The 15439-nt window shown below is 42.8% G+C and overlaps 1 protein-coding gene across 1 annotated transcript; it reads left to right on the top strand.

Moving 5' to 3' along the window:
• The first annotated feature begins 1295 nt into the window (after nt 1-1295).
• Nucleotides 1296-14802, top strand: lrrn1 (leucine rich repeat neuronal 1). The gene is made up of 2 exons (XM_047583486.1): nt 1296-1793; nt 11664-14802. The coding sequence occupies exon 2, from the start codon at nt 11833-11835 to the stop codon at nt 13984-13986; it is 2154 nt and encodes a 717-aa protein (XP_047439442.1). The 5' UTR covers nt 1296-1793; nt 11664-11832; the 3' UTR covers nt 13987-14802.
• Nucleotides 14803-15439: the final 637 nt, after the last annotated feature.

Raw genomic sequence — 15439 nt, 5'->3', positions numbered from 1 at the left:
CTACAACGTGCGTTAAATTCACCCGAGTGTTTGCGGCTGCCTCCTGCTCCCAAGATTTCGAGAGCACGCAGCTCTCTCATGTGAAGCAGTGCGTTAAGAAGGTGATGCTTCAAAGTGAAGGACACTCATGGAGCAAATTGATTTCAGAGGACAGAGCGCACTGCTCCTCAGTAAGGATCTCTCCAACCAGTAAAAGCCAGCGCTCGCCAGAGAAGATTTCAGTGTTTTAACCACACACCATAAATGCTAATAAGTTATTCCCATTATCAGTTAATGCTGATGTTTGGATGCATTTGAGGGAAGGATTAGGGTTGTTTTTTTTTAGGCCGTGTGCAGAGAGCAGTTTTTCATTTAGCACCTACTTCAACCCCTTCACGTCTGTATTTTAGTGCTTTGCTTCAGTTGCCATGCACTTCGGAACGCGGCAACAGGCCTGAGTGGGTGCAGCGCGTTCAGCTCCACCCGCACATGACGGCAGCAGCGGGTCCATAATCTCCTTGTCTCGCCACAACCACGAGCAAATGGATTCTTCAAACCGCGCTAATGCTTCAGCATAAACGGTGGCACAGATGCTAATGGAGCCAGGGAGCTTTCCAGCCTAAGTGTCGGTTTAATGCGACCCCGCATTTAGCTGGATTTACATATGAAGGGTCACAGCATGATGTTACTTACTCCGGTGGCCTGAGCATATTCACCTTAGTATGTGTTTGTGTGTGATCTCATTAGTTCACATGTGAAATAAATGATTGGGATATTGTACCGATAGTGTGAATGTTTGCAGGATGAATTAGCTGCTGATGTGGTGATATTTATCAGGTGCAAAAGACACACAAAGTCATTAAATGGACATTTTTTTTCCCACTTTTCACTCTTTTTATAACGGCTTCAGCTTTGGGACGTTCCAGTTCAGATGGTTTTAATCAGGTTTCCTTGCATGACCCACCGTGGAGGAGACTGTAATAAATAACTGCCTCTTAGAGCGACTGAACATGAATACTGGACTTTTGGTCGCATGCACAGTCAAAGTCTAAGAGTGTTAAGGTTGAGACTGTGTTTTAGGTGGAACTGAAAGAGTTTTTTGTGCAAACATCTGCATTTTTCTGGAATATTTTGGGATTTTAAAGAAGTATCCATGTTAGTTTTAAGGTTTATGTGCAGAGGAGGCTCAGGGAGTTTTTTTCTTCTTCTTCTTTTAGCAGTGATGCCATGTGCCACCCCTCACCCACACACACTCCCCCCCTCTTCGCCCCACGCCCCGCCGCCCTCTCTCCTGCCTTTGTTCTCATCACAACAAGCCCGGAGCAGATGGTGCTCTGCTTTGCTTTGGCCGGCAGTGACAGACAGGGGCGCTCAGCCAATAGCCTGCTGGGTAATCAGCTGACTGGTCTGGACCGCGCCAGGTGTTTTTATCATTTTTCTTCTCCATCCGTGGGAGGAGGAGCAGCAGCAGGCGGCGGCGGCGGCGACAGAGGCTGAGGAGCAGAGCGGAGGAATATCGGGGCGACAAACCGGTCGTCGGTGGCGGTGGGTTGCAGCAGGTTGGAGATCTCCGTGCAGACCGCACCATGCCTCTCCCCGGGGCGCCCTGGGACTGATCGGATACGCGAGCGACAAATCGTTGTAAACAGCCTCCAGCTGAAGCCGCTAGGATTCAGGGGACCGTGCTATGTGCTGTCTGATGAGCCCGTTCCGTTGGCACCGTAGCGTTCATCTGGTTTATTGTTGCGTGTTGACGCGTGTGTGTGGATGAAGAACCTGCGCGCTTGGGAACATCGGACTGGAATGCCAACAAGGTGAGACTCCTCAGTGGAGGAGAAGCAGGGTTTTTTTTTTTTTTTTTTTTTTACAGTTTTAAGTTCATTTAGAAATAATAATAATTATATATATTTATAAAGCCTTGCACGAGCAGCTTAACGTTGCTTTTATGTGTTAAACCTTTTCCATTCACAACACATGCCCCCCTGCAAGGGCGATGCAACGAGTTGAGATATATTTAGGATGCAGACGCATCAAGGGCATAATCAGATATTTTTAATATATATATATATATAAATACACGCAGTGTGGCTTTATCCCATCGGTGCACGAGCCTGTGAGACTGATGTGGTGATATCGGAACATTTAACCTTACGGCACATGCGATCAAACGTGTCAACCTTTAATTATGCGACAAAATCATATTCCACACAAAACAAACTTTGATCTCGTTGCGGTAGTCGCGGCGCCAGCAGGAGCTTCTTTCCGAGCGCGGCGCTGTGCTGGAGATGTGATTTGCATATTAATGTCAAAGTATGTCGGCAGATGTCTCGATTCCTCCGCTCTGTGCAAAAAAAAAAAAAAAAGAAAAAAAAAAGAAGTCGTCTTCTTGTGGGGGATAAAGGCAGGGCCCTGTCCTGTGCTGAAGATGCTGCGGTGAGAATGGGGTTGCGTTAGCAGGGGGTCCATTGTGGCTCACAACGCTGCTTCTGTCGCTGCAGCTGTTGCGCTTTTGTGATGGAGACTGGCATCACTCAACTTTAGGCAGAGAGGGGGACTTACTGTAGAGAGGTTAAAGGCAGTGCTTTTAAATGTTTTCATCGCTTTTTCACTTCACTGTCTGCCCGCCTGACTCCGTCTATGGCCCCCCTCCCCTCCTCTATCCTCCCCAGTGCTGAGAGGCGTCTTTCCTCATGAGGAGCCGTGGGTAAAAAAATTAAGTGAGCGTTGATTCAGCAACTTAACAGAGCAGTGACACAAAGACCTCACTGTGTTTAATGGATTCAGGGGGTATAAAGAGGTTATGAGGTTTATTTCTGGAAGTTTTCTCTCAGGCAAAAAAAAAAAAAAAAGCATCTGTGAAACATTTATTCATCAGAATGAACAGAAAAGAATCACCTGATGGATATTTCCCTCCGAGGGGGGGCATCAGGCCTCGACTTGGCGAAGCGAATAACCATCATGATGTATTTATCTCGATCAAGAGAATCATGAGAATCAAGTATTTTTAGTTCGGTGTGTGTGTGTGTGTGTGTGTGTGTGTGTGCTGCAGGTGTCTCTGTGTGTGCGGGGGTGGGTGGGTGGGGCTGTTAAGAGACAGCAGAGCTTCTGGGAGGTGGGGGTAAGAAGCTTCAACCCCACCAACACTTAGGTCTGGAGGGTAGAAAGCATGAGGGTGAGGGCTGGGGATGGAGGGAGGGAGGGAGGGGGGTTATTATTCCTATAAGACGGCTTTAACCCTTTGTCCTCTGGGCAGACAGTTGGGCTCAGACGTCAGTGCGCGTGCTGCAGGAAGGACTCGGTCCTTGTGTGCACATGAAGGAAGAAAGGAAGACGTCAGGGCTCAGCGTAACGCCGTTAGGGCCCTGGTAGAACTCCTCCCTGCATCAGACTCCTGATTTCTTTTTGCCACAGGTGTAGTCTGAACCGTCATCTAGGAAGAACTTGGTTAAAGCAGCTTTCATTCAGGTTGGTGTTGCATTAGAACAGGTGCATTTTAAAGGGTCAGCCGAGGCCCGCGAGTTCACACTGGATCCCACATTTTCCACAAGCCAACGTGACTTTAACGACCCCCGGGCATGAACATCATCATCACAGGTTGTTTTTGCAGTAGAGGACATTATCCAGCCTTTCTTTACAGACTGATGAGCTAACTTGTGTAAAACTGAGTGTACCTCTTATCTTAATACAGTTCAGCCAGTTCAGTACATTTGATCTCTACATGTTAATAGTAAGAGCTAAATGTTCCTCTTTAACATTCCCAGATTGAAGATTTAGCCTTAACCTCCTGAGACCTGAGCTTTTATTTAGTTTGCATCTTTAATTTATCCATTTCTCTTTATTTGGGATGAGTAGGACATAAGAACTATAAAAACTAAATATCACCTTTGAACAAGAAGTAATTGTTGGAAAAAAAAATGTCCTCGTGTGTGGACACGGGGATTATTTCACTCAACATTATAATATTTAAAAAAATATATATATAAAACTGTTAATTTTCATGTCTGAATATTGTTGTGCAAAAGCAGAATTCCAAATATTGAAGTCGTCAATCGAGTACTTGCTAATTAGTGAAGTTATAGCTCATTACTATTGATAGAATTTGCCTGTAATGTTAAAACTAGAAAAATTTAATAAGCTTAAATAAATAAATTTAAACTGTAAAATCTGATGAGGTTTTATACTTTGTCCACATTTGTTATGTGATCGGCTGCAGAATGAATCCACTGAAATGCCCACTATCATGTCTTTACAACAACTATCATCTAATTATGATGATTATTAATTAATTAATTAATTTAAATTAAGCAGAATAAGCTACTGCAAACCTAAAACTTAACGTCCCCATATGAGGACGCAGGGTCTCAGGAGGTTAATGACTACGAGTCTTAAGAAGCATTTTAAAAAGTGATTGCAACTTCTTCTGGAGACTGAATTCTGTATTTGAATCATGATATTGGAGTTTTTAGTTAATCTGCTGTTGACTGACTAATAACTTCATGAGACACAACTGTTTCGGAGGCAGCAAGGGACAATATTAGGAAGGTGGTCATAATGTTATGCCTAATCGGTGTATACTCAAACTGTACTGTGAGAACTTGTTTTTAAGGGTTCTTATCTTAGTTCAATGTGTGCATTTCAGATATGGTTGGTTCCTCTTAACCAACACAAGAAGAAGGAGCTGTTTAACTAATCAAGCAGCTTGTGGAGAGGCTGAAGATTTCCACTTCTATTCAACTCTCTGAAGGTGAAACTATTTTAGGAAGTGCAGAAACGAAGCCGCTGTAAAATCAATAATGAGTGAGTCATCTAATGTGGAAGCTTTTACACTCGCTCATATGCGCAAATATGGAAGAAATCCAGCATGAAATGGCATGAAGTGTTTACGGTGATGTCTGCTACTTAGTGTAATCATCCTACATATGTTGTGTCCTTATGCCAAAGGAAGCCGGCACATTGCAGCACGTTCACATAAACAGGCCGCGTAGTCTCAACAACCCGGTGTCGTTTTTAAAAGGCATCTCAGACGCTCCTCGGAGGAGCCTGAGTGTTGTTATATCGAATCCCCGGAGAGAATGAGTCCTGGATCCCATCCTCATTAAGAAAGAAAATAATTGACAGGACTGAAGTGTACATGGAAGGTGTTATTGTTGAGATATTCTGTAGCTTTTGTTGTCACAGTAACGCTCGGTTCTTCATAAGATATATTCCTACTTGTCAGCTTTTCTTGTCACTCAGGTCCTGGCATTTAATTCAGTGTTTTTCTCACTTAGCTCTGGGGTTGTTAATCTCATCCACTCCTGTAAGTGTGCGCTTGGATAAAACATAGACTGTATATAAATATGGACGACGCTTCCTCACTTTCTTGCACTGGACTAATTGATACTATACGGACGGTGCCATCTTGCAAGCTTGCATAACATTACAACATTATAAAACACGTTCCAGGATCACAGGAGGGAAGTTTAGGGACTTGACCAGCTTTTACAACCAACAAACTCTTAGGAAAGTAACCCACATTTTGTCTTCTCCTGGTGAATTTTCTCTGTTGCCCTCTGGTCGTCGGTATGCTCTACCTGTCTGTAAGACAGATCGTCTTTTAAAATCTTTTATTCCCTCCGCCCTCTCTTAAGTTCTCTATAATCTTTTATCTTGGTGCTTCTTTTTGTTACTGGTGAGTTGGGTAATCTTCTTTATCTCTTTATTCTATTTATTGACCATTGAGTTCCTCTGCATTTTACTTGCTCCATTCTGCTTTTTTTTTATTCTACTTTTATCTGTTTCTATTGTACGTTTATTGTATAATAATATGCAAGTGGTCCAAACCAATTACCCCTGGTGGGATTAATAAATAAAGTTGTCTGAATCTGAATCTGAGTTTGGAGCCAGAGTCTGATCAGTACGGTCTGAGAAATTAGTTAATTAATGAATTAATTAATACTGTGCTCTGCTCCACCTCCACCAGTTACAAAGAAATACTGGATTATATATAAACTGTAGGGGACTGCTTCACAGAGTGGTTGTCATGGCAACTTGTAGTAATCATGATGTCACATCCTGTTTCTATAGGTTCAAATAAACAACAATAGGTTAATATTAGTCCCACCCACCAACATGGAGGAGGCGGGGTTTATGACCTGTACTGCAGCCGGTCACCAGGGGGAGCTCTACTTGCTTTGGCTTAAGTTTAGAGGAGCTGTTCCATTGTCCACGTTTGCGAGTCGATGAACTAAAGTTTGAAAGGCGAACACGGTCCTCCCAGGACAGCGCTGATACAAGGGCATTTTATTTCCTCATGTCATTCTCAATTCCAATCACATTTTGTGGTAAACTGTCCTCAGACAGACGCACACAGGGATGTGGTGATCAGAAATGTTCTTGGAGACGAAGGATGATTTATGAACAGTTCTCAAGATACTGACTGGTGCTGATCCCCTGAGAACTACGTACCCTCATCAGCTGTTTGCATTCACAACGCCAATAAAGTGATGTGACAGCTGTAGCGCCATAGCAACATGACTCGCATGCCGCATGCAGCATATATATAGAGTAAAGGGGCAGTAAATCCTGATCCATTTCTCAGTTTTCTGATCATTTTTTAAGGCACATGTCACATGCATTGATTCACTGTACGCTGCTGTCAGTCACTGAACAATTTAGAAGTAGCGAAGGTCGTTCTGTCAATAGTGGAGCTGTGGTCCAGAAATGCCTTATAATCTCATAACATTATGAGCGTGATAACAGACATAACCTGAATAAGTACTTGGTGTGAATTGAAGACGCCTTAACAGGTAAAATGGGGCTTGTGTCTCGTAGCCGTGGCAACCAAGAAGAAAGCTATTCTTACTGCACCATCACCGTCAGGTTTCTGTCTGTACGTACGAATGTGTGTGAAGGTCTCAGTCATCCAGGCCACGGATCGAGTGTGTGGTCGTTAACAGAAACAAATCAAGCTGATGGGTTACACCCACAGATTTCCCTATTTAATCCTCAACTCCTCACCAGTTCCTAAGAGACGGAGAAGCTACTCAGAGCAGTGCCCAAATGTCTTTTAAAGACATTTCTTTAATTTAGTTTAGTTTATTTCAAACATGTAAAAAAAAAAAAACTTACAAACATACATACATTTCCAAAGATATCACAAAAATAAATAACAGTAAACACCCAGTATAGTTTTCTGATATGAAACAAGCAGCATTTTAATGCTCCATCATTAGGAACGGTGTCTCAAATGGAGGCGACACGTAACGAAACGAGCTCTTCACGGCTCTCAGATGTGCTCAGAGTTGAATTAGCAGGATGTTTTCTCATAGCACCTGCAGCTGTTCACACTGAGCAGAAGAGCTTTGCAAGTCCAGTCAAAGTTCTACTGAACTGGGCTCCACTGTAGTTAGAACTGGCAACATGCAACAATAAACATTTTAAAGTCTATACAAATAGAAAAAAAATCTTCCGGTCAGGAAGGTTTCTGCATTTGGTGTGTAGTGGTTTTACCCATTACTTGATCAGATCAGTGTCAGATCAGTGGCTGTTGCCTCATGGTGATTACATACTTTCTTTCTTTGTCTACTCATATTAAAAATGCATTCAACAAGAAGAGCACTCCTAATAAAAGCCGCGCAGCTGCAAGACGCCGTGATGTTCTTCTCACAAAGGTTAATTAATGAAGAGAATATCATCTAAATAAGATCTTTGTGTACCAGCGGTGCGGCTGCGTGACGGAACAGTCTCCCACATATAAGCCTCCACAAACTGCGTCTGTTTGCGCAGGTGTCCGTCGTGATAATTAAAACGGCCGCTCAGTTAATTTCTTCTGGCACCGTGAAAAAGTTCTGTCCTAGCGTGAGATGAGCTTAATCACTTTAGTCAAAGCACAGGAAATGAATCCTTAAAGGGCACTGGCAAGATCAGAAACTGAGAAAGCGAGTGGCGAGTCTGAACGAGCATTAGTGAATTCATTTGAATTCTTACAATTATCATGAGGTCACCTGTGTTAGACCTAACTGGCTTTAATGCACAGACAGGGATCAGTGGAATTTGTTAAATAAAAACATATAAAACATTGAATGTGTGGATAAAATGTGTGATTATAAGGTCAGGGTGGGTGTGAGTTTCTGTGAGTTTAGAGTTTCAATACGTGCCCCAAAAGCTACCATCTACAAACAGAGTCTGAGACAACAGAGTTTAAATCTTAAAATCTGAGGCTGTGGTATTTATTTCCCGGGTTGAAAGGAGAACGTGATGATAACCTCTGGGTTTTTCCTTCCTGTCTTTGCTGTTGTGTTGTTGATTCTTCTTCCACCCGTTGTGTGTGTCTTTTGAGCTTTCCTGTGGCTCCGGCCTCACAATGGACCGTGCAGCATGTGTCACGTTGTCCCAGACAAAATAAAAAATCAGGATGTTGGATGTTGTTTGGGGTCAGAGCAGCATTTAAAAAAGACGAATAAATATAAAACAACCGTGTCATGTTTTCCGTGTCTGGTATTAAAGTGTAGCAGAAACCTCTGAATCTTATCATAAAGAAGAATAAAGCACAGATAAAACCTTTACCAAACGGGGACAATCTAAGAGGATCTAAAAAACCCGCCTTATATCTGCCTTATAATCCGTATTCACAGTGTATTTGAAAGCTATTTTACGGCAGCACGTGGATATCTCTGTTACAGTCAGAGAAAATCCATTGAGCAATTCATTTTGCAATGAGATTACCTTTGAATTAATAGCTCTCATGCTCTCTGCAGTCTTAGATTCAACTGATATGTTGCTTTTAAACTACTAAGTGACCCGTTTCTCTCCTCCGGGTCTGAATCCAGTGCATCACCACCCCCAGCTAATCTCCACTTCACCATCTCCATCTGCTAATCCAAACTGCCGCGGCGATCGTCACAATATGCGCCACTTTAGCTGGAAAACAAGATGCCGTGCTATCCCTGTTCCTCTGCCCCGTTCCTTTGGGAATCCCTGGCTGGTATAGGAGGAGCACACTCATGTTCCCGTCTCCCCGGTGCTGTTGCCAGGCAGTTTATGTTCAGATGTATCACACAGCTCTCTTGTTTGAAAGCCTCTTAAGTGCTATCTCCTTAAGCTGGTGTTGACCACAAAGAAGGTGGAAGCGCGGTGCTTCTTCTGCGTAGCTTTACGCTGGGTGGGGTGCCTCCTAAATAGACTGAGTGTAATTGAGTTATGGGATAGCTTAAGTGTTGCTGTAGTATTCTGCAAGCGGGTCCGGCTTGTTAGACACCTGCTGGCAGACTAATCTCATTAATAAGCAATGAGGAGAGAAATATTGTTGCACATGCGTCTGCATGACTCTAAAATCCTATGGGGTGCCGTTTGTAAAGTTGAAAAATTAACATGGAATTTTTCCTACATTTAGCTCCACAATACTAGAACGGCAGCGTCAATTAGCATATTAGCGAAATATTTAGTTTCGCCAAGCGCTACGTTTAACATTTAGATGTCACATTTACATTTAGAATTAATATTTACATTTGGATTTTACATTTAGATTTAACATTTAACATTTAGATCTAACGTCAAACATTGAGATTTAACATTTAATAAAGGTGATAAAAGAAAGTGATTTGGAAAAAGTCACACCCCAATTTTTTTAGTATTTTGTATTTTGGAGCTAAATCTAGGAAAAAATTGTGTGTTCATTTTAACATGCGCAACGGCCGATGTGGTGATTTTGATGTTTTGCAGGGATTTGGTTATAAGCTGAGTCTGATGGTGATGGTGCAAGTTAAAAAAGATATTCAGTTCGTCTTTAGAGGAACATGAGTACTTAATTTAATGACAATCCGACCAACTCAGATTCAAAAATGTCCAATTTGTGGCTGCGCTAATATCATCATGACTCGTCCTCTGAGTTGAACAAATATCTGCACCAAACTCTATGACTTTCCAGTCTTTGCACATTTTTTTTTTTTTTTACAGGTAATCCATCCATTACTTGGATGAGCTATTTCAACACTGCCGTGGCCAGATAAAAAAGAGACGGCTGCATTTTCCATGTGTCCATGCCCAGTAAGGGGTGAACTGTGGCACTGCTTTTAAGTAAAAGCTGCCAGAATTAAGGCTTCATCTTCCAAGTCAGTGGAGTAAGTGTTACTGCCATATGGGCGAGCAGATGCCCATTACACCTCTCAGGAGCTCCCACTCCCTAAACCAAGTAAACGCACGAGCTGCATGAAGGTTTTTCGTACTCTCACAAGCCTCTAATCAGATCCCTCTCTGTAGTCAGAGGAGTTCTTACACTTAAATAATGCTGCAGAAAGTTTTGGCATTCTTCCTTCGGTAACCAATCATTGTGAAAAAGACCCTATCCTGCTGAAAAGTTTAGTTTTTTTCATGTTTGCCCTAAATTCAGAATGCAGAAGACGTTGCATTAAAAATTAACACATGCATCTTTTTCTAGCTTTCTTTGAGGCATGGCACATGCATAATATCTCACAGTGTTTAATGATGTTCAGAGAAGCTAATGATCCAGTCCGTATGAGCCTGTTGGATAGATGAAAGTCCTCAAAGGAATTAGATCTGTTTCCGAGCGGTTCAGAACAGTGTTTTCTTTTTCTTTTTTCTTTCTTTTTTTTTTTTGCGTTCATTGCAACGAGCTGAACTTGCATTTTCTCAAAACTGTTGATGCTGCACATAACCCCGCAGTCTCTAAAGGAATATCGGAAAAACAGTTGTTCCTCTTAGCTAATCTGCTGTCTTATTTAATTGCAGCGTTTAGAAGGAACATTATGTGAAACATGATGTAATAATTCAGTAATTATACATACAACAAGGCAAAGCTGCAGCCTGTCGAATGTTTCTCTTCATGCACACTGGTAGTGAGCAATGAGTATCTGGCTGGTCAAAACATTTACCATGCAAATCTTTATAGCTTGGCAAGCTATAAGGAAGAACAGCTCACACTGATTGTACTTTTAACAGGTATAGGCACATAAGAAATTAGAGCAGATGGTTGCATTATAGGAAAAATCTGCAGGTTTTCTAAAGTTATATTCATTAATTAGTCGATGTTTCATTCTAGACCAGTGGGCCAAAATGTAAATTTTGCACATAAAGTATACATAAAGTATATATAGCGTATATATATCATGCATGTGCAAAATGAATACTATCACAAAATTATTTTGAAGACTGATACTGATTAGAGTGTAAAACAAAGAGAATTAAGTCCACTTAAAAAATTGTAGTTGGAGTGAATGTATTTAATTTTTTTTTTTCTCAGTCAGAATTTACAAAGACATTCATCTTTTTCCCAACTTTTCGTTAGTCTGTGTGCCACTGCTTAACTCTTAACTGGTCTTCTTCTCTTCACAAGAGCTGGTAGGAGCTCAACAGCGCCACCTGACCATCAATCTATCACAATCTGTTGTTCTCTGGTCAGGAGTGGAAGTGCGCCAATAAATAATATTCAATGAGAGCAGGCGTAGATACGGTGGGAAAAACACTATACAGTGGGCAAGGCACGGTCCAAATATATTTGGGCCCCGAATTGTTCTGCCAGGTTCTAGATAAATGTCTTCTTCCAACCATCTGGGTGACCTTGCCAATCACTCTACCAGAATGGCTATAAAAAACATTTAAGTAATATAAAACCTTTTAATTCTGCACATGGGCACTGACATTGTTTTCTGAAAACTGAAACATATGTTTTGTCTTTTCTTTTCCAGATTTTCCCGTGACTCCAAGACCCTGGTGTAAGAATCTACTCTCTACTTTCAGCCGCTGACCGTTTCATTTCATGGACTGAACGACGTAATCAGTTGAAAGTTTGGTTGATGACTGTAACGCAACCTCATCCAAAGTCATCTGACCCTCCTCCTCCTGTCCCTCCTCAGCATGGCTAGACGGAGGGTAAACTGCCTTCTTCTGGGCCAGGTGTTTGCTGGCCTGATCCTGGTATCAGTGGGACTATCTTTTGTCCAGAGCAATGAGTGCCCCCAGCTGTGCGTGTGCGAGATCCGACCCTGGTTTACCCCCCAGTCCACCTACAGAGAAGCCATCACTGTGGACTGCAACGACCTGCGCTTAACACGCATACCTGGGAACCTCTCCAGTGACACTCAGGTTCTTCTCTTACAAAGCAACTACATTGCAAGGACCAGTGAGGAGCTGGAGCAGCTCTTCAACCTGACTGAGCTGGACTTGTCCCAGAACAACTTCAGTAGCATTCGAGATGTTGGCCTTAACAATATGTCCCAGCTCACCACGCTTCATCTGGAGGAAAACCAGATCACGGAAATGCCCGATTACTGTCTGCAGGACCTCAGCAACCTGCAGGAACTCTACATCAACCACAATCAGATCAACTCAATCTCTGCCAATGCCTTCTCTGGGCTCCTTAACCTGCTCAGGCTCCACCTCAACTCCAACAAGCTGAAGACTATCAACGGCCAGTGGTTTGAATCTACGCCCAATCTAGAGATCCTCATGATTGGGGAGAACCCTGTTGTTGGAATAATGGACTTTAATTTCAAGCCACTGGGCAACCTGAGAAGCCTGGTTTTGGCTGGGATGGATTTGACAGACATCCCTGGAAATGCCTTAGTGGGACTTGACAATCTTGAGAGCCTCTCTTTCTATGACAATAAGCTGGTCCGAGTTCCCCAGAGAGCCCTTCAGAAATTACCAAATCTCAAGTTTTTGGATTTGAACAAAAACCCAGTGCACAAGATTCAGGAGGGAGATTTCAAGAACATGCTGAGACTGAAGGAGCTGGGTATAAACAACATGGGAGAGCTGGTGTCTATTGATCGTTATTCGCTGGACAACCTTCCTGAGCTCACCAAGTTGGAAGCTACAAACAACCCCAAGTTTTCTTACATCAACCGTCAGGCTTTTCGCGATGTTCCAGCTTTGGAGAGTCTAATGCTGAACAACAACGCCCTAAACGCCCTCTATCAATCCACCGTGGATTCTCTCCCCAACCTGCGTGAGATCAGCATCCATAGCAACCCTCTACGCTGCGACTGTGTCATCCAGTGGATGAACTCCAACAAAACCACAGTTCGCTTTATGGAACCTCTATCCATGTTCTGCGCCATGCCGGCCGAGGTCAGGGGCATGCACGTCCGGGAGGTGTTTCAGAATAACTTGGCAAATCAGTGCTTGCCCATGATATCACATGATACCTTCCCCAGCCACCTCAACTTGGACATTGGCATGACCGTGGATTTGGACTGCAGAGCCATGTCTCAGCCGGAACCTGAGATCTACTGGGTTACTCCGATGGGGAGCAAGATCATGATGGACACCCTCTCTGACAAGTACAGCCTCACCGGTGAGGGGACGCTGAGAATTAATCAAATCCAGGTAGAAGACTCCGGCAGATACACCTGTGTGGCTCAAAACTCAGAGGGAGCTGACACCAGGGTGACAGCCATACGTGTGAACGGCACTCTGCTGGACAGCACACAGCTTATGAAGATCTACGTCAAACAGACTGAATCCCACTCAATCCTCGTCTCCTGGAAAATAAACTCCAACGTAATGACCTCTAACCTCAAGTGGTCATCTGCAACCATGAAAATAGACAACCCACATATCACTTACACTGCCAGGGTGCCCGTGGACGTCCACGAGTACAACCTCACGCATTTACAACCAGCAACAGAGTATGAGGTGTGCCTGACCGTCTCCAACATCCACCAACAAATGCAAAAGTCGTGCGTGAACGTGACGACCAAGCAAGCGACCTTCGCCGTGGAGATATCCGATCAAGGGACCAACACCGCTCTCGCGGCCGTCATGGGAACGATGTTTGGCTTCATCAGTCTGGCCTCTCTGGGTGTGTACATCGCTAAGAGGTGGAAGAGGAAAAACTATCACCATTCCCTGAAAAAGTACATGCAGAAAACCTCCTCTATCCCACTCAACGAGCTGTACCCTCCTCTCATCAATTTGTGGGAGGCCGACAGCGAGAAGGAGAAGGAGGGCTCCTCTGAGACCAAACCCAGCCAGGTGGACACCACACGCAGCTATTACATGTGGTGAAAGCAGCTCTTCAGCGGGAAATACAGAGATATTTGTTTCAGGAGCACAAATATACATACTTGCTTCTTTGTGTAAAAGTGAACTAAATATTTTCTCGTTTGTTTTCTTTGGTTCTCTCAGACTGAAAGGAACAATGACTCGACATTTTCAGATCTCTAGTTTAGCATACTGCCTTTTTACCTCCTCGCTTGTTTTGACACACAATATGGCAGCTTTGTTTAGCTTCCTGGACTTAGTACTCACTGTGCTTTACTTTTAGTACTCGTTTTGATGAACACAGCATGAGCATTGTCACGGATTCAGTGTGCTTGAGCAAAGGAAAAAGCTGAACTCTGATCCGTTTTTGACATGTTTCTCTGGCAGAACTGTTAGAGACTGCAGTCTTTCTTTCTCTCGTAAAACAGTTTCACTGTTGACTATTGTGCACTGAAATATATATACTAATTTGTCTATCAACTCAAATGTAAGCTGACAAAGTACGTTTAGACTTGATATACCGTCTATTGAATAATGTTAGAAATTCTTCTGTAATGTTGTATCAGCTATGATTTAATTTACTTTTTGTACATTAAAATAACAGTATGTTTGATTTAGACTTTTAAGTTTGCAGAGCAACTACTGTAAACCAGCAATAGAAACATGAATGTTATGAACTAGGTAAATAGATGTAAGGCTTTTTAAATTTCTTAAATATTTTCTTTCTTATTTTGCTAGAATACGTCTACAATCACAGGTTCTGTTGTGGTTTACACATACACACATGTTGTTTATTGAGGAGCAAGTGAAATAAAATCTTCTTTCCTCGTATTTTCTAAACCGTGATTTCAACACCAGGTGTCATTTTTATATACGGTGCGTGTAGACGGGGCATTTGCTGGCTGAGAGCACACCTCATATTAATGTTTTACACGTTTTGCTGTTATCAGTGTGATGAGCTTAGCTGTAGGTGTTGATTGGGAAGAAATGGAGCATGCACACTGCAGCAGTGTTTCCCCCTGCAAAGCAAATATCTGAGAACATATTTAAATTCCAGTCCCGGTAGAATATAATTACAGCACAATATGCCTCGGAGTGCGTACAATAACTTCAAAACAAAGAAATTAGCCACCGAAAACACAAAGGTTCCTTCTCTTCCTCTTTCATTTGTTCAAAGGAAAAAGTGAAACCAAAGGACACTGTAGCGTTATACAGAACATCTACAGACCTGTTTTCATCTTTATCAGTAAAACTACAAGAAACAACAATCAGCTCTTCCAACTTGTTGAATTACTCCCCCCAAAAACAACTGTCTTTGCAAGATCCAAAACTGAAGCTGTGACAAAAATCCAGAAAATTCAATCTCCAGCAGGAGCCTAGAAACACTGTTTGTAGCTCTGATGTTAACTGACAGCTCTGGGCCTCGTGGAGCAATCAAACCATCTCCGTTTAGTCTCCCATGACAGCATGCCCCCCC

This window comes from Mugil cephalus, chromosome 4 (assembly GCF_022458985.1).
Source record: "Mugil cephalus isolate CIBA_MC_2020 chromosome 4, CIBA_Mcephalus_1.1, whole genome shotgun sequence".
NCBI lineage: Eukaryota > Metazoa > Chordata > Actinopteri > Mugiliformes > Mugilidae > Mugil > Mugil cephalus.
This window is presented reverse-complemented; position numbering and strand designations above follow the sequence as displayed.

What these genes read in the sequence shown, in the direction of transcription:
- lrrn1 (XM_047583486.1), top strand. Translation starts at nt 11,833, where the DNA reads ATGGCTAGACGGAGGGTAAACTGCCTTCTTCTGGGCCAGGTGTTTGCT.